Below are 23,648 nucleotides of genomic sequence, written 5' to 3'. Positions count from 1 at the left end.
CTAATCCACACGTTAACCACAGCATTGCTGAAACATGAAGTTTCAAAGTATCCCCTACCTAGTAACGTGCAAATCTAACGCATCTGTGGTTTGCATAAATGTTCCATGCCAACATATTTTCTGGTGATTGGGTTGATGACAAACTAAATGAGCAGCAGATCAAGGCAGTGGTTATTAAGACTATAATTTCAGTTTTCCTTGGCCATCAGCCACCATGTTGAGGTGTCCTTGAGCAAGACACTCAACCCCTACATGGTGCTGAGCTCTAAAAATGATCCATCTGGCATCAATGTAGCATGGCAAAAAAAAATCCTTAAAATCAAATCTTTTAGTGCCAAAAAGAGAAAAACTGTCCTTGCTTGCCCATTCTTGTGAGTGCTGCCACCTAATATTTCACTCCAGGAAACACTTTAAACATCAGAAAGCCCCTTCTGAAAACCTGATACAGTGTCTGGGTCTTAAAAACACTCATGCATTTGCTGATAGCTTAACCTCAGTGGTCTTTTAGCAAAAAGTCTCACTTAGCTTGCTGTTCGTTGGGTAGTAACCCAAAACTTCTGTTTTATTTTGCTTTCTCCCATGAATCATGTCCTTTGAAATGAATCATCAGGACAACTTACGAATGTTCCTCCATGTAAATGCATTCTTCTACATGTGGTTTTATGTGCCCACAGTGGAAACGTTACCACGTACGTGCGATTCGTTTAAATCAAATCTGTACCGAAGGTCAGAGGATGATGATGATGATGATGAGGGGATGGAGACTGAAAGAGAGGAATGGAAGGGATGTGGGAGTGGATACAGTGGGGAGGATGTGGGATGATTTTATCTGTTGCAGCACATTCATTAATGTCATGTTTCAACACAAAGGCGATGTAAGAAAAATCTTAAAGACAGAATAATTCCAAAATTGAATAGCCACAGAGTTTTTCTTGCAGTAGTTTTTGGAATCAAAGTGAGAATCTGAGTCATAATACAAGTTAAGTATATGAATATGTAATGTGCCTATTATCTATGACAGCCTGAAGCCACTGAGAGGTCTGAATCTGTACTGAAGTGGTGCTTCACATGCATGTCTTTTTTTTTTTTTTTTTTTTTTAACAAGGACGGATACACAAGTAACCTAACATTTCAAACAAGAATTCATTGTGCTTTATCTGAGTATTTCAGATGGATTAGCTGGTTTTCAAAGAATGCATGCAAGGCAATCTGATACACACTGAATATATCTGGGGATTATGTGTGAGCGCATCAGACACTGGCTGCTGTTCTTTGCTTCATACTCATCCAGAATGCTAATTGAGTTCAACGTCTAGCTGATAGAGAGCAGAAGCTAACAATGCTGACTCAAACTCCGCATCAGATTTTCTCCTGACTCTGTTCACTGTGTCGAAGACGAAGCATCCACATTTGAGGATGACTGTCCAAAGACATGAAGTCAAACAATGTCACTTGTGTTCCAGCGTCTATCCTCCTTCCTTGTTTCCTAAACTCTTATGTCATTTTCAGAGTTCCTGCCGCTGAAGACAACTTAGATTTCAGACTTTTTAAGGCTTTTTTTATATTACTGGAAATGAAATTTAACCAAAATTGAAGAAAAAGAGAGAGAGAGGGGAAAAAAACACAAACCAATGTCAATTAATCAGGGTAAGGCACAATTTTTTTCCCTAAATGTTTATAATAACATAAAACATGACTTTTTTTGGTCAAGATAAAAGTTAGATGATCTACGTAAAAAAATAAATATAAAGAGTGGAACACAATTAAGAGTGCACAATTATATTATATTGTCATAAAGGTATCAATTTGAAAAATGTGATTAGATGATGTAAATGTATACATGTGATGTTGGTTCCTCTCTCCTGATCTGTGTGATATTAATGCAAGAAGTATTTGGTAAATACATTTTAAAAAAAATATACGTTACACATTATTTTGAGATTTTAAAATATAATGTCAGAAAACAAATTGTTTGGAAATTCCTTCACATTTTACCATTTTTAAGACCACACATATGCTCAAAAAATTGCAGTGGTGCTTCTACTGATTTTTAGTCTAAATGCATTCAAAAATCATGCGCAAAAAAATATAACAATGTTTAAAATGCTTTATTATGTGTTATTTTTTCTATCAATTTGAGAAAGCGAGAAACCACCTAATAGTAAAAGTGGGCAACGGCAACAAAAAACATGAGTTAATTTATTTGTCATGAATGTATATATAATTTGTATTTGTCATCACGACTCAAAATAGCCTACATTTCTGGAAAAATCTCCAAAAAACAGTTTGTTTGAAACCTCCTGAGATTAATATTCTGTGCAAATAATCAATAAGATGCATATTAAACTGACTGTATCATTAGAAAATGAAATCACAACAGTCTAAAGAAGAATAAATCAGATCAATAAATAAATCGGTATTTCCCTACTCATGTCCTGATGACACCCAGATCCCCTGTCCAGTCCAATGGACAGATTAAAAAAGAAAACAAAAATCCTGGGTAGATGCTATCAGCCTTTCATATTTTGATGTGCATAAGTCATACAACATCTCATGTTTACTTTAAAAACTGATAAAACACAAAGTATGTGCTTTAAATGGAAAGTTTTGATCTTCTTAAGTGTATGAGGTACTTATCATAGTCAGTGTATTACATACATGCACTATTGTGGAGGGGTCATCAGCAAAATATATTTTAGCCACAAGAAAATAAAAATAAATAAATATCTGTTGAATTGTATGTGATATTTAGGGTATTTTCACTGCTTTACCTTGCTGTCATACAGCAATGTCCAGCGAGGAAATGGAGTGTTATATTGCTCTTTTAAAAGCCAGACTCCATTAAGAAAAACAGTTATTTAACATTGCTGAACACAGGAGCTGCTGGTCTAATGCTGCCTCTATCTGTTACCTACTTTGTGTTATTATGTGACTTAAACATTTAAAAGAGTTAGTTCGGATTCATCAAAATCACTCAGTAACACAAACAAACTAACTGATCAAGGCAGCTGTACACCAGCAGCTCCTGTGTTCAGCAGACCAAAATCACTGCTTTTGTCAATGGAGTCTGGCTTTGAAGAGAGCTACACCATTGGAACGGGCTATCTGACAGTAAGGTAAGGTGGTCACAATATTCTCAATGTAGCGTACACTTGCACTGTTGTAGATTTTTTAGGTGGGCCTTTTTTTTAGGTAGCTAAAATATGTTTTGCTGCTGACCCTGTCCACAGCAGTTCATTGCATAGCTTCCGTGTCGGCACACCTGCTGCTTCTCCAAACTGTGGGTGTGCCCACAAACATCTACTTTATGTAATGCACTGACTATGGATAAATACCCCATAACACCCCTTTACAAAAAATCTGAATAGATTAATAGATTAAAATGTGCCTCATGCTTCTATCCTGCCTGAAAAAGTGGGTGTGGCTCTAATGCAGTCTACTTTTGATGATGTGGAACACCGTGATCATGACATTCAAGCAAATAAGTTTGTGCACCTGGGCCGAGTCTGATGACAGTGATCATAGATACCCTAGAAGGATCCGAAAGAGTTAAAGTGTTGAAGCTTGAATGTGATGCAACATCACTTTTTGTTGTACAACAAGCAGATGAGTATCTCTGTAGTGACAGCTTCTCCAAAATACAATAAAGCGTGCACCAAATGCTCAGTGTCATTTAGACGGAGCAAGACAACTGTTGCAGTAATCCAACCCAAACACACACACACAAACCAGTGTGACACGGAGGAGATGATTAAATCAAGCATTAAATCGAATGAGTGTGAAGGAGCGCAGCTGGAGAAACCGGATCCAAAGCAGTCTGGGCGCAATGAAATGATGCAGAGGCTAAACAAGATGCTATTCATTAGACCACTACTTGAGAAAGCGTCCAACAGCTGGGATTACTGTCTGCAACCTCAATTACCCTCTGACTCACTTTAGACTTACTCAATTCACAAACTGAACTCATCTGGTCCAGCCAAGGATCTGCTCACGGTATCCCTGCCAGACTGATAAAATGAGCATCGAGTGACGCTCTGAGAGCCAAAGGGTGTCTCATTGAAAAGCGTACAGTGATGCTTCTGTTGGCTGAGAGCGAGGTCGTAATCACACAATGATACTGCTGATTAAAAGCAGCATTTTTGGGGGTCAAATAAAGCATCAATAACATCAAAAACCGTGATGTAATTTTAAACAATCAGCTACTGATGTAAATAAAGTGCAGCCAAGAATTAGCACACCGCATGCCAGAAAAAAAGACAAGTGCATCACATTGCAGGCTAGCGCGGATTTCCTACTTCAGCCCTAAATGATACTAATCGCAGAGGAATTTGCTCACCTTGACCGACCGGCACAATAAAACAAGGGAAAGGCAATAAACAGCGCTATGGGACCTTTCTCTAAACAAAAGGCTCCACACTGAGTGTGAGAGGGTAGACACTGTGAAGTAGCCTCTCTCCCAATGCAACACAAGCACCAAAACAAACCTCATGTTTGGTTGCCATGGAAACAGCCGGGCTGGGATTGCAGAGTGCAGGGCAAAGGAAGTACTTAGTTGAACTCCTGCTGCACCACTGATATACGAGAGAACAAAGCCGCACATTAAGGCCTCTTTCCATGTAAAATCAACAACACTCCCATAACGTGGAGCCCGTACGGATTTTCTGGCCCATTAGCTTTGCTGGAGCGCAGGCCCCACTTATTCTGAAATGTACACCCCGTATGAATATTTAAGGATAGAGTTCACTGCAGGTTTTTGTTAATTCTCAAAACCTCAAGCCGCACACGAACACGTCCAAGTGCTTTTCTCAAGCAAGACGTTTGCTGTGTTGCTTGGGAATAAAGTGAGTGGTGTGATGAAACTCATGGAAACACTGAAAAAGTTTCAATTTCACTCAGCTGCAGGAGTGTCGACCAGATTGATGACACATTTTTCTTTGTCAGAGAGGTAGCTCTTTGTCTGTTGCAAAAAGCGTTTTTGTTTCAAAAGGGAACTGAGACTGGGGAAATGGCTCTTAAAGGGGAACACCACCTAAATTAAGAATTACAGTATGTTATTTCCATGGACTAGGGAAGTTCAATCAGTATCTGTGAACATGAGCTACTCTCTCAAAGCCAGAAACCAGAGGAGGAAGTTTCAAACTTGTGATGTCAGAGGGTATGAATTCTAGAGCTGCTCCACAGACAGTGAATGGGAGCCTGATTTTATGGGCTCACAGAGTGTTTGTTTTCTTTTTAAACCCAAATGAGATTTATTCTGTTGTAGTGTTCTAAGTTCTGAAACAGAAAATGTACCCATATACTCAGAACGTTCCCCTGGGTGCTCTCAGTGTCACCTACGTATAACATCTTTCCCAATCAATTGTCTATGGAGCAGCTTCAGACTTTATACCCTATGACAGCATTGGCTATTTATGATTACTTGGTACTTAAACTTTGTTAGTGGGTAAAGCAAACAAATCTGTACTCATAATGAAATTCTCTATTTTCCTCCAGGACGTTTTCTTTTTTGGTTGTGGAATAAATAGCTAGCCTCACTAAGGAGACTCAAGCTTAGCCATCGCTATTGAGATTCAGCAAATTGAGTTGTTGTGTACTGGCTACACATTTATACGGCTGGAAAATGTAAGAATCACTTTAGGACTACAACAATGATAAATTAAAATGCTGAAAAAAAAAACATTCATTCATATTCATTTTCATATAATTTTTGTCAAATGCACAAGGAGCCACTGGAGAGGGGCTAAAGAGCCCCATGTGGCTCCTGAGCAACAAATTGCCTACCTCTGCCATATGACATCATTGAATTCTAGTTTTGGGATTTGGCTGAGAGATTTTCATTTTTACTAATAATTTTGTTCTGTCTGCCCCATAGGGGAAAGGTGTTTCAATTTTGAAAAGGGATGAAGATCCACTTTTAAGGAAAAGTATGTACGAGTTAGGGGGATTTGGTGGCATCTAGTGATGAGGTTTGCACATTGCAACCAGATGTAACTTCTCCCGATTAGGACGACTTTAGTGTAGAGCTTAGATTCTCTGCCTGAGCCAGAGCCCAAGCTGCGTCGGGTGGTAGAGATAAGTGGGAGGGACAGCGGCTTTCCGTGCCTCCAAAAAATATGCCCTATTCATTCAGTGTTTACCCAGCACGCTCAATACATGGACATGCAATGACAAATTGTCATTAACTTATTACGTTATAAAAAACGATGAAAATATGGACTTACTCATGTTTAAAATGACCTGTTGAAGTGAAAAAACGAGTACTGACGGGAACAGACGAGTGGAGTCGATGTTTAACCGGCGCGGAGAGTGCAGGAGAAATGCGCTGCCTGAGTGGACAGTCAAGCACCTGCGAGTACACTCGCAGGACTTCCGCGGCACTAACGTGCTCGGTGTGTCCATAGCGTTAATTATAACAGCCAACTTATTGAAAAATGTCGGGTTTAAATCAGGCTCAGGCCCATAATTACAGTTAAGTGGACGGGTCGGGCCATTCCCGGACATAACGTGCACAGGCTCAGGCTGGGTCGTGCTGAATTTTTTGGGCCCAATCTAAGCTCTACTTCAGTGTTCATTGTTTAGGATGGTTTTACCAAGAGCCCATTTATCCACAGAGGTCTCAATACAAGATTGTCATTGAAAAACCCACCAGACTGCAACAAAAATATTAAAATCAAGTAAATTTGATTTCATATACCTATCTTTTATTTTTTTTGTATCCTTTTTTTAATGCCAAATTTTATATTTGATGCCAAAACTTACTGTCACTCTTCTGGCTCCATACAGTCATTGTGTCCTTGTAAAAAAAAACTGCCTTTCAATAGCCTTCAGGCTTTAAATGATGGTTATAATAATCTAAAATGCTGCAAAAATATCAGTTTAAATGGATTATTTGAGGTGGTGTACAAGAACTTTGTCAGAACATTTTGCTAAAGTAGGTGCTGAGGAAAAGGAAGACCCAAGCTGTGATAATGTGATTGAAAATTACATTATGTGCCAATTAGATCCCTTGATAAGAAAAAAACTGCCTGCTGAGTGTTGCCAAGAAGTAATTTAGAGTAATTTAGTCTCTGGAGAAGAAAAACTATTGGCATGGAAAGAGAGAAAGAGACACACTGCTCATTTGTACGGGTGATTTTAAAGGCTCTTGAAATTCTTAAATATATGATATAAGGAGTTGCTGTTTTTTTTTTATTATTACTTATAGAGCAAATTTAGTAATATTACGACACAAATACAGGGGACTTTTCACCAAATGGTGCCCTTTGTATGCTGTAACTTTCCAAACTTGCACTTGAGTTTTTTTTTCTTTTTCAGCACTGTGTCTATTACTACATATGTTTAAATATTTGAAATGTGTCAAGGTCAATCTCAGGCCATTTTATTTATGTTTTTAACAGGTTTCTCTATGGAAAATGGTCCATACAGTATAAGTAACTGACTGAAAGTAATAGGACTGATTTTTTAGCCTAGCACTGGGGTCAGGAACCTTTATCATCCAAAGAGCGTTAGGATAACAGGACTGAGTAAAAACTTGGGGACACGACTAATATGTGCATTTTAACTTACATATTATGAATTTCCAATGAGAACATTTTATGTTTTATTTCTAAATTTTAAAAAAGGTATCTCAAGGGTTCTTATCACTATATTTTATGGTGAACCTAAGTGTTATAGAGTGGGGATTGGCTAAAATCCTATTTTTCCCAGTGTTTTAGGTCGTTTTTACATGATGTATCTTCAAATTGCATTAGGACAAAGTGCAGGAAGCTCTGCTTGATAATATAATGTATTATACAGATACTTGCATATTTATGCATGTAATGTCCAAGGGAGAGAAAAGTCCTGGAAACATGACTACTGCATTAGATGAGTGTCGTTACGCACACAGTAGTTTGGATAATTGCTCATATTAGCTCATATAAGCCCTGTTTAAATAATTCACTCTATTGCAAGAAGTACACAAAACATACTGTAAAAGAACGAAGAGTGTCTATGGCTCAGTATACCGCCTGTTGCTGAGGTTACTCATAATTGTGGAAACATCTTATCACGGTAAACAGGATATGGTTTCCACTGTATAAGGGCCGATCCACAAGTGATACAGCCTCAGTATGCTGGCACGCTGCTGCACATGTAAACACCCTGATTGAAGTGTGATTACACAGTAAGCAGAGCAGTGAGTTGTTTTAGAATCTGAGAAATGCGATGTTTCCCAAGATATTTCCTTTTCTTGTTTGCAGATTGTGCTGCGAATGCCAAACACTGGTTTCTAAGCGACAAACACACTGTTATTAATAATAATGGGATAAACTGGGACTATATTAAGGGCAGCAATGAAAAAATGTTTTCACATTTCAGACAGAAATCCCGAGTTTTTTTTTAATGCAGTACAGGAGGTAAATAATTAGCACAAAAACATTTCTATGGCTGCAACTAACAATTGTTTTCATTATCAAGTCATCATCTGCCTATGTTTGCGATTAATTGACTAATTATTTTGTCTATGACATATCACAAAAAAAGAGGAAAATGCCCTCTATAATTTAAAAGCTTATCAAAACAGTTGCCTTTACACATTTCTCATTATTTAAAATACACACACTCCCTCAATATTTAGAAAATGTGCATTTGCACAATGTTGAATAAGTGGTTCAGCTACATAAGAGGGTGCCTGACCGTGTAATGCTCTGTAAGAATGAAAAGTTAGTTAGTTTCTGAAGTGGATGGCGTCAGAGTCTTCTGCTCAAAAAGTTATGAAATGATCCATTGTGGCTTACAAGAAAATCCCTACGCTTGGGATAATACTACAGCAAACTGACCAATATGTTTCAGTAGTACCTAACTCTTAGCGAACTAGTTCACCTCCCTGTCATGGAATGGTGCTGCTAACTGATTTAGCATTAGCTAGTTCACATGACTGCACAGGGATTCATGTGGAACAGTTAGCCTATCATTAATGTTGTGTACTGTAAATGAAATGAGTTTTTATATGAATAGGCTGGTTTATCTTTGCTAATAATATTCTGGATTCATGTTAACATGTATTTTCAGACCATTTAATTTTTGAAAAACAAAATGCAATTAAAACACATTAAATTATCAAACAATAATTTGGAGGCCTCCCTGCAGTAACTCTGAGGACACCTGGGATTATATGGACTCCCTTTTTAAGACCTAGAAAAAGGGGAAAAAAAGAAGCTGTCTTTCTTCTAAAAGACAAAGTGCAGCAGTCATGCAGTAAAAGTTTGGCCCTGTGGTCATTCACCATTCATAGAGTATGATTTGATATCATCTAGTGGTCACTTTAAGTATTGCATCTGATCTTAACTGAGCGACTGGAAACAATTTAGCCTGTTGGGCAGGTCAAAATCACGGTCTGTATCTTGTGTGCATATAACTCTCTCCTGTCTCCCATTTTCTTACCACCTCTTCCTCATCTTTGCTGCACAGTACAGTATCACCACTCTTTGTCTGACTTTACTTCATTGTTTTCTGTCTGTGTTTCCCCGCAGATACCTCTAGAAGCATTCCGACGACCAGGACCCACAAGAATCCCCAAGCCGAAAGGCTACAGCTCCCAGAAAGGGACAACCGGCACGGCAGCAGGCCTGGGACAGCAGAGCAAGAGTCAGCCACCACTCACTCATGTAGCCAATGGGAAAGAGCAGCCCACACACACGGCTGCAGCACACAACTACAACAACAACAACAACCCAAACCTGGTGAACCGCAGACTGTGATATCAGTGATGCTTTAAATCAGCCAGTCGTCAGATTTGTTTAGATGTTTTGGGACAGAAGGTCAGGTTAGATTTCACAGACACTTAAATCATCCTCATAGTTACTTCAGATATCAAAAAGAATATCTAACAATCTAAAATGAAACTATCTGGTGACTGCAAAAGAAAAATAACAATCAAACTGTCAAAGTAGCGCTTTATTCTTTTTTAACCTTTTAACTGTTAGCTATCCTCATCTGTGGTGCTCTGAAGACAAAATACAACAGATCTCTGTATCAATATGTTCAATGTATACACACTGTATTTGCTGTAAATAAACCTACAAAACATTTTAGAAAGTAGTTCCAGTGTCAGAGATGTGTGTGAAGATGTCACTGTGATGAAAACAAAAGTGAAGAGTAATACTAGAACATTAAGTTTGTTATATGTACTTGACTGAAAATGAATGTTTCTTTGTATTGTTGGCATTTGTATCGATCTTTCAGTACTTGATCTGTTGAGGCGTACAGATAACGACACAGCCACTGATCCATTTCTAAGGATGGAACATGTGGATATTTTTTAAATGAGTGGCAATAATGTACATAAGTGTATAAGTGATGTGTTGTACCGCAGCTCATTGATAGTGATGATATCTAAAATGTGACATTTGTGTTATTTTTGGTTATCAATAAAGACTTTTTATACCTGGAACAAGAGAAATATTTGACCTTATTATAAAAAATGCTGTATATATTAATCAAAATAAAAACATTAAAAAAACTGTTAATCAAAGCTCATTTAAAGGATGAAACTGAAAAAATAGAAGATTTATTAACACTGAAAACTTGGAATAAACATGCATGCATGCCAATAATTGGAGATATCACAAGGAACAACAATGAATATGATATGACATTTGTAAGGAAACACAAACGACGATTACTTTTTGAGATATTATATTTAAAGCTGACATTTAAAGGGCTGATTGTCAAAGAGGAATGCTACTTGTAATGCTGGGATTGTTTAGCTAATGCTACTGGTTTAATGTCAAAGGAATGAATGCATAGAAGCAAAATTCACTTGTAATTTTACAGGGTCAGCTCCAGAACATAATTAGTAGAAGGCAATATGTTTTCATGGGGATGTATTATTACAACAGAAATAAATCCCACAATATTCTCAGTGCACAGCAGGTACACAGAGAGTGCTTGACACAGTTACTCCACACAAAAGACAAGACAGGACAGAACAGAACCGGCAAACAGAACACAAATCACTTTCTAATATCCACTGCGATTCATATGGAAATATACTGCAAAACTATTCATTAAAAAAAAAAAGTTAGTAAAACTAAAAGTTTTTTAACTTAAGCTACAACAGGTTTACAGTGCAAGAGTACAGAATAATGACTAGATTTTAATTCATTGTGATTTATTTAGCTCTTTATTCAACAGTATTCTGTTCAAATATCATGTATATCAAAATATTTTTTTTTTTTTTTTACAATCTGTGGCGGGGTTAAACATGTCCAGTTGATGCTGAGTTGACACTTGGTTTTCGGAAGTTGTGAAGATGTACTGTATGTGTTGAAATTTACAGTAACAAAGATTGTGGTTGTTATAATGCAGGGCTCAACTAAGGATTGCATTAATGTCCGGGGTAAGTTAAATGTCATGTAGGCCATTTCTTCTGGACTGTTATTGTAAGGCAGCAATACTTGTGTAGCTCCAGGGTTCAAGATGAATTTTCCCACAGGGACAATAAAGTATGTCGCATTGCATCGTTGGTGGAAGTTGCAGTTGGGCAGTACTGGTGGGGCGTTCACAGCAAAATGGCAGCAGTTAAAGACAAACTTTATGAGCTGAGGCACAAGTGAGGATTTCAGTTCTCCTGGAAACAGGAGTTTAGTTTGGTGACGTTAGAGGATGTGGGTAAAATTCCAACTTTGTATTGTCCAGTTTGCCACAATTTTGAAAAAGCAAGGTGGATAAAACAGGGTCATTGTTCAAAGGCACGTCTTTGTTGTCTTTGTTGTATTTCATAACTGCAAATAAATAAAGTAATTTGTACAAGGGCAAGTAGAAAACTGATTTTGGGTTAGAAGCTTGAAAAAAAAATTACTGTATGTTATTTTTAGGTAGTTATTGTGACGAAAGGATTACCTCTGTAATCACTTTTAATGTAGAAGTGAGACCCTTCCTGACTTAAAAATGAACAAACAAAAAAAATTTTCATGTAAAAAAGGGCCAACAGTGGTGTCCAAACCTCCTCTTGTCTTGCTGGTGTGTCATCGCGGTGTCTTCACTGATGTTCTGTCAGAGCAGCTTTTATGGCCGAACGCAGCACAGACAGGAAGTGCTCTCTCTCCTCACCTCTTTCTGTGGCACAAACCCAGGAACGACAAGGACCCTCCAGGACAAAGGCATGACACACATCTACAGTCAAAAAGACCAGACTTAAATGATCATGTACTGAAGATTAATGAAAGTCATCAAAGCTGTCGCTACTGTCGTCCCTACAAGACAAAAACTCACAGCGTGAATGTGCGATCTCTCTGACAGCGACGCTGGCGAGGGCCACAGAGGCCAGGAATGTGTGTGTGCTCTGGTGAGCCAGCGTGAAAGGTGTGTGATGCACATTTCGCCGTGTCAACACCAAAGCGTCGTTGAACAGGAACAGGCCCACATCAGACACATGCTCAAAGGTCCTAATAATGCACACACACACAAACACACAGAGCGAAAATAAGCAGGTGATTAGATTTACAATCAGTTATGACGCCATTTAAAACATAGATTTGTTACCTGAGTGAGTCTGGTATCTGTTCATCAGGGCTCCTGAGCAAAGCAGCATCCTGAGTTGTTATCAGCTGCCTGTTCCCTTCGCTGAGGTTCTACATGACAGACACACAACCATAAACACACACCTTATTCATCATAAAATACTCACAGTAGTTAAGTTTTATGGGTTGTTTTGAAAGAATGAGAAAAAAGAGGGAGTTGTGTTTTTACTGGACAGTCTTGAATCATCTGCTGCGTCTCCTCCATCAGCCTGTCTCTCTCTGAGTTACGCTTCAACTGACACAAAAGAAAACATCTGATGTTCATGGCACAGAAATGCTACAGACTCCACATTTATTTATTAATCAGCATGAGGTACTGACTCACAGCTCTGTTGTACCTTTTGTACAAATTCCCTGAATCTCAGCAGGGTGTTGAGGGCAGAGCACAGGTGTGTGTGGTCGGGATGACTGGGGTGTGTGTGTAAAGACAGAGCTTGAAGTAGAGTCACATACTCCTGTATTCTCCACGCTGGACACAGCAGCAGCTCCTGCAGGCTTCACAAACACAATAACATGTCTGTAAACATTACGGTGTGATTAATGATTATAGTCTTATGGTCAGGTGTGGACAATGATGCCCATGGAGACAAATAAAGATACAAGTGTATGTGTGTGTGCTGTTACCTCAGCATGTGTGTTGCAAGAGTTCTGTCAGCTCTCTTCAGGAAAGCCCGAAATGGAGGCTTGGTCTCCCTGCACTGACACACAACACCCTTTACTTACATATCATAGAGATGAGCAGTTTGTCTAAAATATGGCACATATACATTGTTTGACGGCACCTTGTCTATGGTACGGAGGGCGGTGGTGTAGTTGTTGAGGTAATTGCTGTAGACTCTGAGTTTTGAGCACAGTTTTACAAACACATCTCCAACACACTGCTCTGCACCCCACTGCTGCAGCCTGGTCTGTAAATCTACCTGAAACACGCTGCAGCAAACACACTCACATGTATCATGTTCACACAGACGGATATATATATATATATATATATATATATATATATATATATATATATTTGTGTGTGTGTGTGTGTGTGTGTGTGTGTGTGTGTGTGTGTGTATGTACCTGTTGAGCTCCAGTATTTGTTTGACAGGGCTGAGGACAATGTGGATGTCAGCGTGGCTGAGAATGGCTCTGTTGGAGTTGAGAGCTGCAGTAAGAGGCTCCTTGTACACCTTCAACACATTGGGGGGGACAGGTATCAGTCAAACATGTTAGTATTCTAATACTGAACCATTTCTGCATCTAAGGTACTTTGAACTCCTCCCCAAATCAAATTCTAATAAAAACTAAAAACATGCCATGCAGCTGCAGAACCATCAACAAACACCTAGTTTAAAAATGTCTCAAATAAACTTCCCGCAATTTTTCCAATCAGTGTTATTCTATTTTCTAAACTGATTGAACAGCATTACCTAATGTGTTCAGTTTCAGAGGAAGTGTTTGTAAAAGTCTGATTAGACCACATGTCGAGTAGGACTGCTCCTGAAACAATGGCTAAACATGTGACAGTGTCACTAAATGTACTAAAAGAAAGAAAGCTGAATAGTCTTTTGATTTAATGTTTTTGCAGTCTACCAATGACCTACCTTCAGCACAGCGCTCAGTCTCCCCAGATAGAGACACTCGCTGTGGAGGAGCTCTCTGGCAGCTGCACCTCTCCAATCTAACGCTGTCTAGGGACAAAGAGAAAGAAACAAGTTGTTTGTGTGTTCCTTCAACCTTCTCTGAATGGACAAAGCACACACACACACCTGTGGTAGCTCAAGCTGCAAGCTATGTGGTGTTAAGGAGAAATCATCTGCTTCTTTGTTTCTCCTCTTTTCCTCCCCATTACTCTCTTCTCCCTCCTGTTCCTCACGCCATCTTTTCAGGAACATGGCAAGAAACTCCAAAGGTCTGGTCTGAACAGAAAATTATTTGCAGTTAAAACACAACTTTCAAAGCACATGAGTAACTTTGCATCATCTCAGTTTTTGCTCTTGTTTATTACAAAACACTTCCACAGTAATTCTCACCTCTTCCTGTCTTGTGAGCACTGTGAGTCCCTCAGTCAGAGCCTCGATTACATCTTTGGACACACAAAGCTCCTCAAGGCAAATTCTCTCCCACAAAAAATGACCTATAAATACATTCACAGGTCCATCAGACAGTTTATAGGACACACAGCACACAGGTATTTGTTTAAACCTGCCATTGCTCCAGATGTGCATTAAAATCTACCTGTATGTGAAACCCACCCAGAGCTCGGCCCCTGGCCTGGAGGCTCAGTCGTTGTAGCTGTGGCCCTAGGGAGCCCCTCAGCTCCCCCAGAGCCTCCTCCATCCACTGAGCCTGCCTGCACCAGCCATGCAGTACGCTCTCACACACGAACTGCAGAGCCGGGGCTGCTGGGTGCTGGTTCGAGAGGGCGGTGCACACACTGCCGTCAGACCACTCGCTCAGGACTGTGAGAGGGTAAAAAAATATATATATTGTGGCTTTAATGCAATGCTTTAGAGTAACTTTACACTTGGTGGTGGTACTGTAGTCTACTAAGAAACAAAGCAAGAGAATGACAACAGCAATAAACCAATGTCCAATTTGTTTCTTTGAGTGCAGTCACCCATTTATTTTGACACATGCTCACCTTCACACAGGTAAAACAGTGTATGTCCGTAATTCATCTCAGGTAAGTTTCCACTTAACAGTTCAGTGTCCATTAAAGGTAAGTGTCCATTCATCAATTTCACTTTCAACACACTACAAACGCTTCATGCTGCCATACTTTAACATGGTCAAAAAACTGTTTGCTTCCCCCGTCACGCACCTGCTGCTCATCACCTGCACCTTACCTATATTACCTGCGTTTTCTTGTGGTAGTGCGCCTGTACAAACAATAATACTACAGCACACTCACTATAACTATGTCAACATGCAAAACACACTAAAATAGTTAAAAAAAAAAAATCTTTTTTCGTTAACAAAAAAGAAGAGAGAGAGAGAATATTATAGACCGTTTTTTATTCAGTGCAGCAGCTGTTTTTCCTCTGCTGCACGAACCACAAGACTACACCAGTAGCAGGCTGGTTTTGTCATGTACTATGGGTGGTGAAAAAAATGGTTTCAAAACGTTTCATTGACTGCATAGCTCGCCAGTTGTTGACTTGCATTGGCTCAAAATAAAAATGCAAAACAGAGTGTGCTCATGTCTGGATGTACTCCTTGAATTGATGTCATCAGACCACAAGACACTTTGAGCAAAGCTGCAATCTAAAACATTCAACCTGTGTTTTTCATCAGAAGCCTATCCTAACTGACACTGGGCGAGAGGCAGGGTACACCCTGGACAGGTACAGGACACATAGAGACAGACAACCATTCCCACTCACATTCACACCTACGGGCAATTTAGAGTCACCAATGAACCTACATGTCTTCGGACTGTGGGAGGAAGCCGGAGTACCCAGAGAAAACCCACGCTGACACTGGGAGAACATGCAAAGACTAAGACTAAGACTAAATAAAAACATAGCTGCCACAATTAACAGTAGAGCATTAATGCTAGGCTTAGGGCTCCTGACAAACATTTTTCAGTTGCAGTGTCTGAGTCAGCACGAGTGACTCACTGTTCTGGAAACTTCCGGTGGCAAGACCCACTGGCGCCCGAACCTCCAGGCCTGTCAGGGTAGAGAGAGTCTGGATGAGAGCCACTCCTGATGCTGAGGAAGAAAGAAGAGAGAGGGTGGAAGTTAATGAGACAGATGCAAAGACTGTGACGGATTACAGAGAAGTGTGTGTCCTAACATCTGTTTCACCCGACCAGATGCTGCCAGCGAGGAAAAGATGTCAATCCCCCCTCCCTCCTCAGATGGCGCTATCCAGCCACACAGTTTTTCCCAGAATTCTCTGTGGTTGGGGGCCAGTAGAGTCCTCTCTGATAGGCTACTACCTAAAGAGTCAAGGGTAAAATGAACTGCATTAGTAGACTGAAAAAAAGGGTGAGTTCATATGTAACGGAAGATTTATGGTAATTAGTCTTGGGCACCAGGATAGCTGGGGAATTAGTGTACAAAAAAGCTACTGTCACACTACAATAAGCTGTGAAATGGTTTTAGCAGATGTGTTTCCCAGTTTCCTGAGAGATAAACTTCTAGCACTGGAGACTCCAGTTGGACTGGGACTAACCCTGTCGGTGTTTCCACACATTAACACACATAGGATTATTAATTCTCACTGTGAAGCAGATGGATTTCCTCTGTTCCTCCCGGAGCCAGCAGACCCAGCCTCTGAGCTGTCCGCCCGGAAATAGCCCTCTCTACCTGGGCTAAGAGAGCTGTGAGAGTCCCTCTGTGATCGTACAGAACCACCATCACTCCTACCTTCACACCACTCAGCACCAGCTACATAAGCATAGGGAGAAAGGAAACAGAGCAGACAGGGAGAAATGTTGTGTTAATCTTCCCACTGTGCTTTGTTCTTTTTACACTCACAGCCTTCATCGCTGCTCTCTTAAATAGATGGTTATGACTTTTTATTGTTGTTTTACCTCATAGGCAGGGATTCTGTTGGAGATGAGCAGTAAGAGGGCAGGAGTGGTCGGATAGATGGGTGACACTGTATGTGGCAGTGTAGGTCTGCTGGTGAAGGAGGACAGCACTCCACTGGCTTTGCTCAGTCTTTCACTGAACGAGAAGGTGAAGTTGTGGTTAGTGTTCACCTCACAGCTTTGGTGCATTCTTGTAGAGAGTTAGATTGCAGAATCTACATCACTCTCATGTCTGTCTATTAAGTATGAAGCTGGAACGGGCAGCTGATTAGCTACTGATCTGAATTAGCATTTACCCACTGACAACAGACCAGTCCTGCCAGTACAGGCAACAATCATGCTGCTCGCCTTTCTGGAGGATTGAAAACTGAAAATCCATCCAATGTTAATACAATTTGGAGTATAATTTTGTCAAGTTTGCATGCATTTCTTGTTAAACAAATGCTTGCTTTACAGACATGTTTAATTGTTTTGCGACCTTCCCTGAACCCAAGTGTGCAGGCCTCTTCAATAAGTGAGGATTAAAACTGTCATGTTCCTTTAGACTTTGCCTGTCCAAGTGGATCCATGACCCAACACACTGGCCAGACATTGTTTACACTCCAAATCCTGATACCTTGTGATACAATCGAATATGTATATGAGATTGAACCACCAGTTATTGTAAGGCCAAGCGTTGCATGTAACAAACCTGTTGATAGCCAAAAGTTTGATTTGATTTAGTTGGACACAACAGTCTGATGCCACTGTGCTGTATGACTGTACTGCAGCAGCCTCCCATTCAAGCTTACGTAGCTTAGCTATTAATCAGCACTTACTATCAGTAGCATTACCACACATTTACAACACTGACAGTGAATAGTTACATATTTTTTGAGCCTCAAATCTCAGTGTGAAATCCCCGGTTAACCCTACATTTTTCTAAAACATTCTGTTAACCTTAGCTGATAAAGTGAAGCAGAACAATTTTAGAGAGGTTTTATTACAGAAAATTCACACGAGCTCTCCAAAATTGCACCATGTTCGCATGTGATTTTTGTCATGTACAATCCTATATCTTTCATTTTTAGTTTCTGTAAATCCCTGATGATGTTTAGGATATACACATACAACTGTCCGTTTCATTTTTTCCCTCCATTTCCCACTCCAAACTGACCATACACACCTACTACATTTGAAACTGCGCTTCGGAGGCCCATATCTCTGTGACGGCTTGGCTGATTTGAGTGCTTGACACCTCATTTGATTCGTTAGAGCCAATAGAATGATGCTATACCCACCAAAACGAGATGAGACGAGACTGACAGCACTGTAAGCCAATCAGAGTCAGCAGAACACGTTGTGGGGCGATGTCGGCTGCTGTAAGTGTTCATTGTTATGCTTCCCCCGGAACCTCCGGCCGTCAACTTTTTCAGCCCAGATTCATTTTAGTGACGGACAACAAGTCAGTAAACGGGAATGAGCTTTTCACAGCAATAACAACAAGGTAAGAGAGATATTACAAATATACTTTGGCAAAAAGATTTCTGTTGTTGTTGTTCTTTGGCCTCTAGCTCTCTGATGGTTTGGGCTAGAGTGCTTTGGTACATATGTGTGGAAACAGCGGAGTCTCAGCTTTCATTTGAGATGAATGGCGTGTGTTTTGCATGTGTGTGGTCGAGTTAGCGCCCGAAATGTACCAACTAGGTCAGGGTATCGGTGCTGTATGGAGTTGGATTTGTTGTTGTTTATTTAGTTGTTGTTTGAGCTGTGTTTGGGGCATGTAAAAAGGGTTTTTACAGCCTTGGAGCCCAGGTTCTGCTGTTAAATTTGATGTGCAACATCACTATATTCTTCGTGATCAGTGTATTGTTTCACACTGTGCTTCCCAATTGGGGGACTTTCAGGCTTAACCCTTTGAAACCTGGAGTGACATCACTTTTCTTGTGCCACTTTCAGACACCTTTCGCAAGTATTTAAACCTTTGAACCCTGAGCAAACTGTAGCGGTTTTTTTCAAAAACATAGGGGAAAAGGCAATAAGCAACTTGGTAAGAAATGTCCCACTAATTGCAAAAAGAAATATTATAGATAGATTACTAGATTAAGATAAATAATTTAAAATAAATAAATAATAATAATAATGAAGAAATAGGGAAAAAATAAAAAAAGCTAGGGGAAACTATATTTATTATAATTATTATTAATACCACATCTTAAAATTATGTTACAGAATTATTAGAATTTTTCAGCACTCTTTCCAGGCCATTTCTTTCTTTCTTTCTTTCTTTTTTTTAAACTAATTTTTTAAACTAATTTTCTTCCTATGTTTTGGAAAGAAATCAAGCCAAAGGGTTAATTGGAAACCATGTCCAGACCTGGAAAATGCCATTGCTAATTTCATAACTTACCAGGACTTTTTTTTTTTTTTTTTTTTTTAATATTATATTTTTGATCACAGCATGAGGGATATACATACATAGCATACTAACCCCACATCTCAGTTTCCCTCACAAAAAGGAAAAAAAACCAAAACAAAACAAAACATCATCAACAACAACAACAAAAAAAACTTGCCAATGTAGAGGGTACTATAAACAGTCAAGGACTTTCAAAAAGGTGGGAACCCTGGAGCTCTTCCACTGTGGTTTCATAAAATTGTACATATGTTTTCTAATAACCAGGTACCTCAGTGCAGTGTATCTTTTTTTATCTCTTTTCCCCTCCCAAAACAAATTTAAACCAACCTTTTACCAATGCACCCCTCAAACAATATCAGTTATGAATATTGTTACTTCGATCTTACAGCACAGGTAACAAACAACAAATTATTTGTTTGAATCGGAAAAAGAGGAGACTAAATGCATCTTTTTTGCCTTCCCCTCCTTCTATAGTAAAATTAAGTTCTTTTCCACCAGCTCCCATGCTCCAGCATATTGCGTCTCATTATTTCGCAGTGTGAATGTTACCTTTTCTAACTTAATCATTTCTATTGCTTCAGCGATCCAATCTGTCTGTATGTACTGTGTATTAAATTGCAGGTAACTGATATCATTGAGGGTCAGTGAATATGTCACTGTTGGCGTGTAGACAATCACCTGCTCAGACTGGAGGCCTGGAGTCTCTCCGAGCTCTGAGCTTCAGTCATGGGCTGTCCTCTGTCCAGGCTGAGACAGAGGCTGGAAGACCCAACAGTCCTCTGAGGCCAGGAGAGAGAGGGCCAAGAGCTGAGTGTTATTCCAGAGCTGGGCCTTCCTGTCTGGGTACTTCCACCTTTGGCTCCTTCTGACTTTGTGTAGCTGCCCCAGGCTCTCCCGCTTCTCAGAGATTGTCCTGCAAACACAACAGATAAAATCCCTGGTCTCTAAGCACAAGTTTTTGCATTGCTATCATTGTGACACCCTGTTGTTTCTTCTGATTTCTTTCTTTCCCACTCACTCTTCTCCTCCTGTAGTTTGTCTCTGATCATCTGCCTGATCCTCCTCTCCTTCCTCCTCTCCTCCTCCTCCTCGGTCATCCCAGCACTTTGTTGGTTTAGGGTCCCGTACTGCTCGGCTGCCTCCCGGGGAGTGAGCCGGTCAAGCATGGAGACGCAGGACACGTAGTGGTTTTTCCATGCTCCAAATTCTTTCTCTCCTGGAGTGTAGGGGAGGAACCAGCCTCTAGCGATGCAGCGGCTGGCCCAGAGACAGTCCTGGGCAGAAGGACATGGAGGGTAAGCAACAAATGTCTTAATTTAAGCAATAAAATTCACTTCTGGGTGTCTGACCTGCTCAGCAAGAATCCTCCAGTGCCAGTTGACCTGGGCGGCAGAACAGAGGTCACGAGGGGACAGAAATGACATCACATAGAGGGACAGGAACCGAGGTAGCACCGATGTGAAGTCCACTTGAGTCACAGGAACGGTCTCAATCAGCAAATCCCTGCAGCACCTGCTCACATTGTCAGAAGTGTTCATTTGTTCAGGTATTGAAACAAATTCAATACCTCTCTAGCCCCAGCAAAGATGCATAAACTTCATGACACAAACCAAAAAGACCTTACTTGAGCTGTGACTTGGTGCAGCGTGTGAGCAGAGAGTGCAGTAGGTGCTTCCTCTGTCTGTCTGTCCACAGGTCAAACCAGTGCAGCACAAGGTTCATCCTCTCCTCAAACAACTGGGACAAAAAGGGGAAAGGACACACACAAAAAAGTCTTTATACAGTCAGTAATGAATGTGTGGAAGGTGCACCTCGTTGCATAAGAGTCTGGCTGCTCTGCCAAAAGCTACACATCCCTGATGAAAACTGCAGGACAAGGAAGTACACTGATTTTGTGATAATGGCTGGAAACATTGCTCTAATGGGGCCATTAATGAAAGAATCGAGCCAGGTCAAGTCTTGCTTGCCTTTTACATTTTTTGGAGCACTGCCTTTTGGTGTTATTTGTTATGTTGGGGGAACAGCGGAGGATTAATCTCAGCGTTAATGTAATCTTTAGAAAATTACCCTTTATCCAGGACATAGTGCTACCATTGCTCTGTCAGGTGAAAATATTAATCTTCAACCTTTCAGAAAACCAGGGTGCTTTTTATTAACTATATGTGGTGATATCTTGAGATGGGAGAGGCATATTTCGATTCCCATATTTATTTTATTAAAATAAAAAATGTAACTAAAATAAAGTTGTCTGTCCTCCCATTTGACTATGTGTGTTTGTTTTTTGCTGTCAATCATTCACTAGTATTGTTTATTTATTATTGCTAATGCTCAAATTGTTGAGTGCTTATGGGATTAAATCCTCAAGTTTTAATAAAAGCAAAGAGAAAATACCTTAGTGTATGTCAAAACTTTCTTCTATTCACATTCATGAGAAAGTATGGGAGTGCAGAGCACAACCTAATACAGGGTAAATTGTAACATGGACTTTTTATGTGGTTACACAGGCTTGTTCTGGACAGTTAACCACAACACCACCAAAGAGTGACCTGCAAAATTTGAAACTTATGTTCAGTTTGAACTCATGTCCTTAATTAATTAAGATATACTTTGTATTTTAATTTGTCAGGTATCTTACTGACAAAGTTTCACAGTCTTGTCAATATCCATACATTCAGCACTCATATTTTGACATGTGGATCTAGGTTACCCTTTTTGTGTACATGTCCAACCATTGAATATGGATGATAGACTAACAGATGGATGGATACATGTAAGAATACCCAGCCACCCCCTGATGTAGATGGAGACCTATAGTATATAGATAGAACTGGATTGAAATAATTGTGTTAAACAGACTTTTCCAGCAAGTGTTAGAACCAGTATGAATAGAGGATCATGTGAACTGCTAGGCTAATTTATACAGTGTAAAATGCCATAGGCTTGTGCTAAGAATATTAGCATGTTGTATTTGTGGGGAAAATGTGTCCAGCAAAAGACAAGTGCTTTGTCTGTGAATGCTGCTAGTTACCCTCTTTAACCCTCTGCCTGTAACATCTCACTTCCACCACTTCTCAGTGCCATTGTAGAAGAAAGGTAAGTTCTAGGAAAAAAAACAACTGTTTATTTGTAGCAGAGATGTGCTCCACTCCTGCAAAGTGCTTTCATCTGTATGCATTAACCCTTGGCAAGAGGACTTAAACCTGGATGCCCCAAACCACCTCTGCACACAAATAATTAATTTAACTTGGTGCATATTTCTTTTGTTGTGTGCACAGTTTCAGGTTAATTGGTCAATTAAATCATTGTTATTTCATGTTACTAATAACGTGGAGGATAAAGGTAACATCTCATTTTTTTCTTTTTAGAGGACCTATTTATTGAATTTATTTGTAAGATTTTTATTATTGGATTCCTTTCCTAATTGCCATATGTTTAACATTCCCTTATTAACTATTCAATTATTGTTGGACTGATTGTTTGTCAATGTACATTTGGGATAAATAAAGTTGTCTGAAACTGAAAGAGTCGCATATAGGCTGCGTGGTATAATAATGTGGTCATTCCTGCCATCTGGTGGTTTTTAATAAAAAATAAATCTAACACAAATGAAACTTTATCGAACCTTGAGTAAAGGTTCTGCCGGTATCTGACCTGCAGGTTGCTCGTCTTGTTGTTCAGAGGAGTCCAGGTGCTGAAGCAGGTTTCGGAGCGCAGGCTGCGGATCCGCTGCGGCTCATAGTCCGTCCCGCGGAGCTGCCACCGCTTCACCGAGTTAATGGTTACATTCCCGTTCGTCTCCATGTTTTCACACAGGATAAACCGCTTTGACAAAACGCCTCGAGTTCTGTCTAAATGTGTTTAGTCCCATTTACTGTCACTTTGAGCTCTGTAATGACCAAATGCTGAATTACAGGCTGCCAGTGTGCGGCTCTGCTCTTAGTAACCTTAGAGACGCGTCAACAGAAGGATGCACACATTCCTTGACACAGCTCAGCCCTCCTGCACATTAATATGTAACAGGATGGGTTCAAGTCTGTGATCACGAAGCAAAAAGCAGCTTGTCACATTAACAACAGTCAAATACTGTCACTTTATGTGGTCCACACTTTTTCCAACTTCTTTGATCAATGCATTCCTTTATGGACGGATAATACAA

The 23,648-nt window shown here is 39.9% G+C and overlaps 2 protein-coding genes across 4 annotated transcripts in view; one reads left to right on the top strand and one right to left on the bottom strand.

The window, feature by feature from the left end:
• filip1l (filamin A interacting protein 1-like) overlaps nucleotides 1–10,393 on the top strand; it is a 120,601-nt gene extending 110,208 nt beyond the window's left edge. For both annotated transcript variants that reach the window (XM_049570290.1, XM_049570291.1), the window contains one exon: nucleotides 9,513–10,393. In XM_049570290.1, coding sequence (XP_049426247.1) covers nucleotides 9,513–9,740 — 228 coding nt within the window. In that variant the 3' untranslated portion in view covers nucleotides 9,741–10,393. The remainder of the gene's footprint in view (nucleotides 1–9,512) is intronic.
• Nucleotides 10,394–10,518: 125 nt separating this feature from the next.
• Nucleotides 10,519–23,480, bottom strand: LOC125884967 (epithelial cell-transforming sequence 2 oncogene-like). 2 transcript variants are annotated; one of them, XM_049570304.1, is made up of 21 exons: nucleotides 23,144–23,480; nucleotides 21,117–21,229; nucleotides 20,842–21,004; nucleotides 20,511–20,766; nucleotides 20,171–20,405; nucleotides 17,095–17,230; nucleotides 16,783–16,948; nucleotides 16,369–16,497; nucleotides 16,175–16,267; nucleotides 14,807–15,013; nucleotides 14,585–14,688; nucleotides 14,321–14,470; nucleotides 14,156–14,242; nucleotides 13,632–13,741; nucleotides 13,346–13,493; nucleotides 13,188–13,261; nucleotides 12,902–13,058; nucleotides 12,733–12,798; nucleotides 12,526–12,614; nucleotides 12,256–12,428; nucleotides 10,519–12,130 (listed from the first exon to the last, which is right to left on the bottom strand). In XM_049570304.1, the coding sequence occupies exons 1-21, from the start codon at nucleotides 23,291–23,293 to the stop codon at nucleotides 12,090–12,092; spliced, it is 2,847 nt and encodes a 948-aa protein (XP_049426261.1). In that variant the 5' UTR covers nucleotides 23,294–23,480; the 3' UTR covers nucleotides 10,519–12,089. The 2 variants fall into 2 exon arrangements, with proteins under 2 accessions (XP_049426261.1, XP_049426260.1); XM_049570303.1 differs by having other exon boundaries at nucleotides 10,519–12,156; nucleotides 23,144–23,479.
• Between the last annotated feature and the right edge of the window lie 168 nt (nucleotides 23,481–23,648).

Source organism: Epinephelus fuscoguttatus, linkage group LG24 (genome assembly GCF_011397635.1).
Source record: "Epinephelus fuscoguttatus linkage group LG24, E.fuscoguttatus.final_Chr_v1".
NCBI classification, from domain to species: domain Eukaryota; kingdom Metazoa; phylum Chordata; class Actinopteri; order Perciformes; family Serranidae; genus Epinephelus; species Epinephelus fuscoguttatus.
Note: the sequence above shows the minus strand (reverse complement) of the source record. Positions and strands in the feature narration are given on the sequence as shown.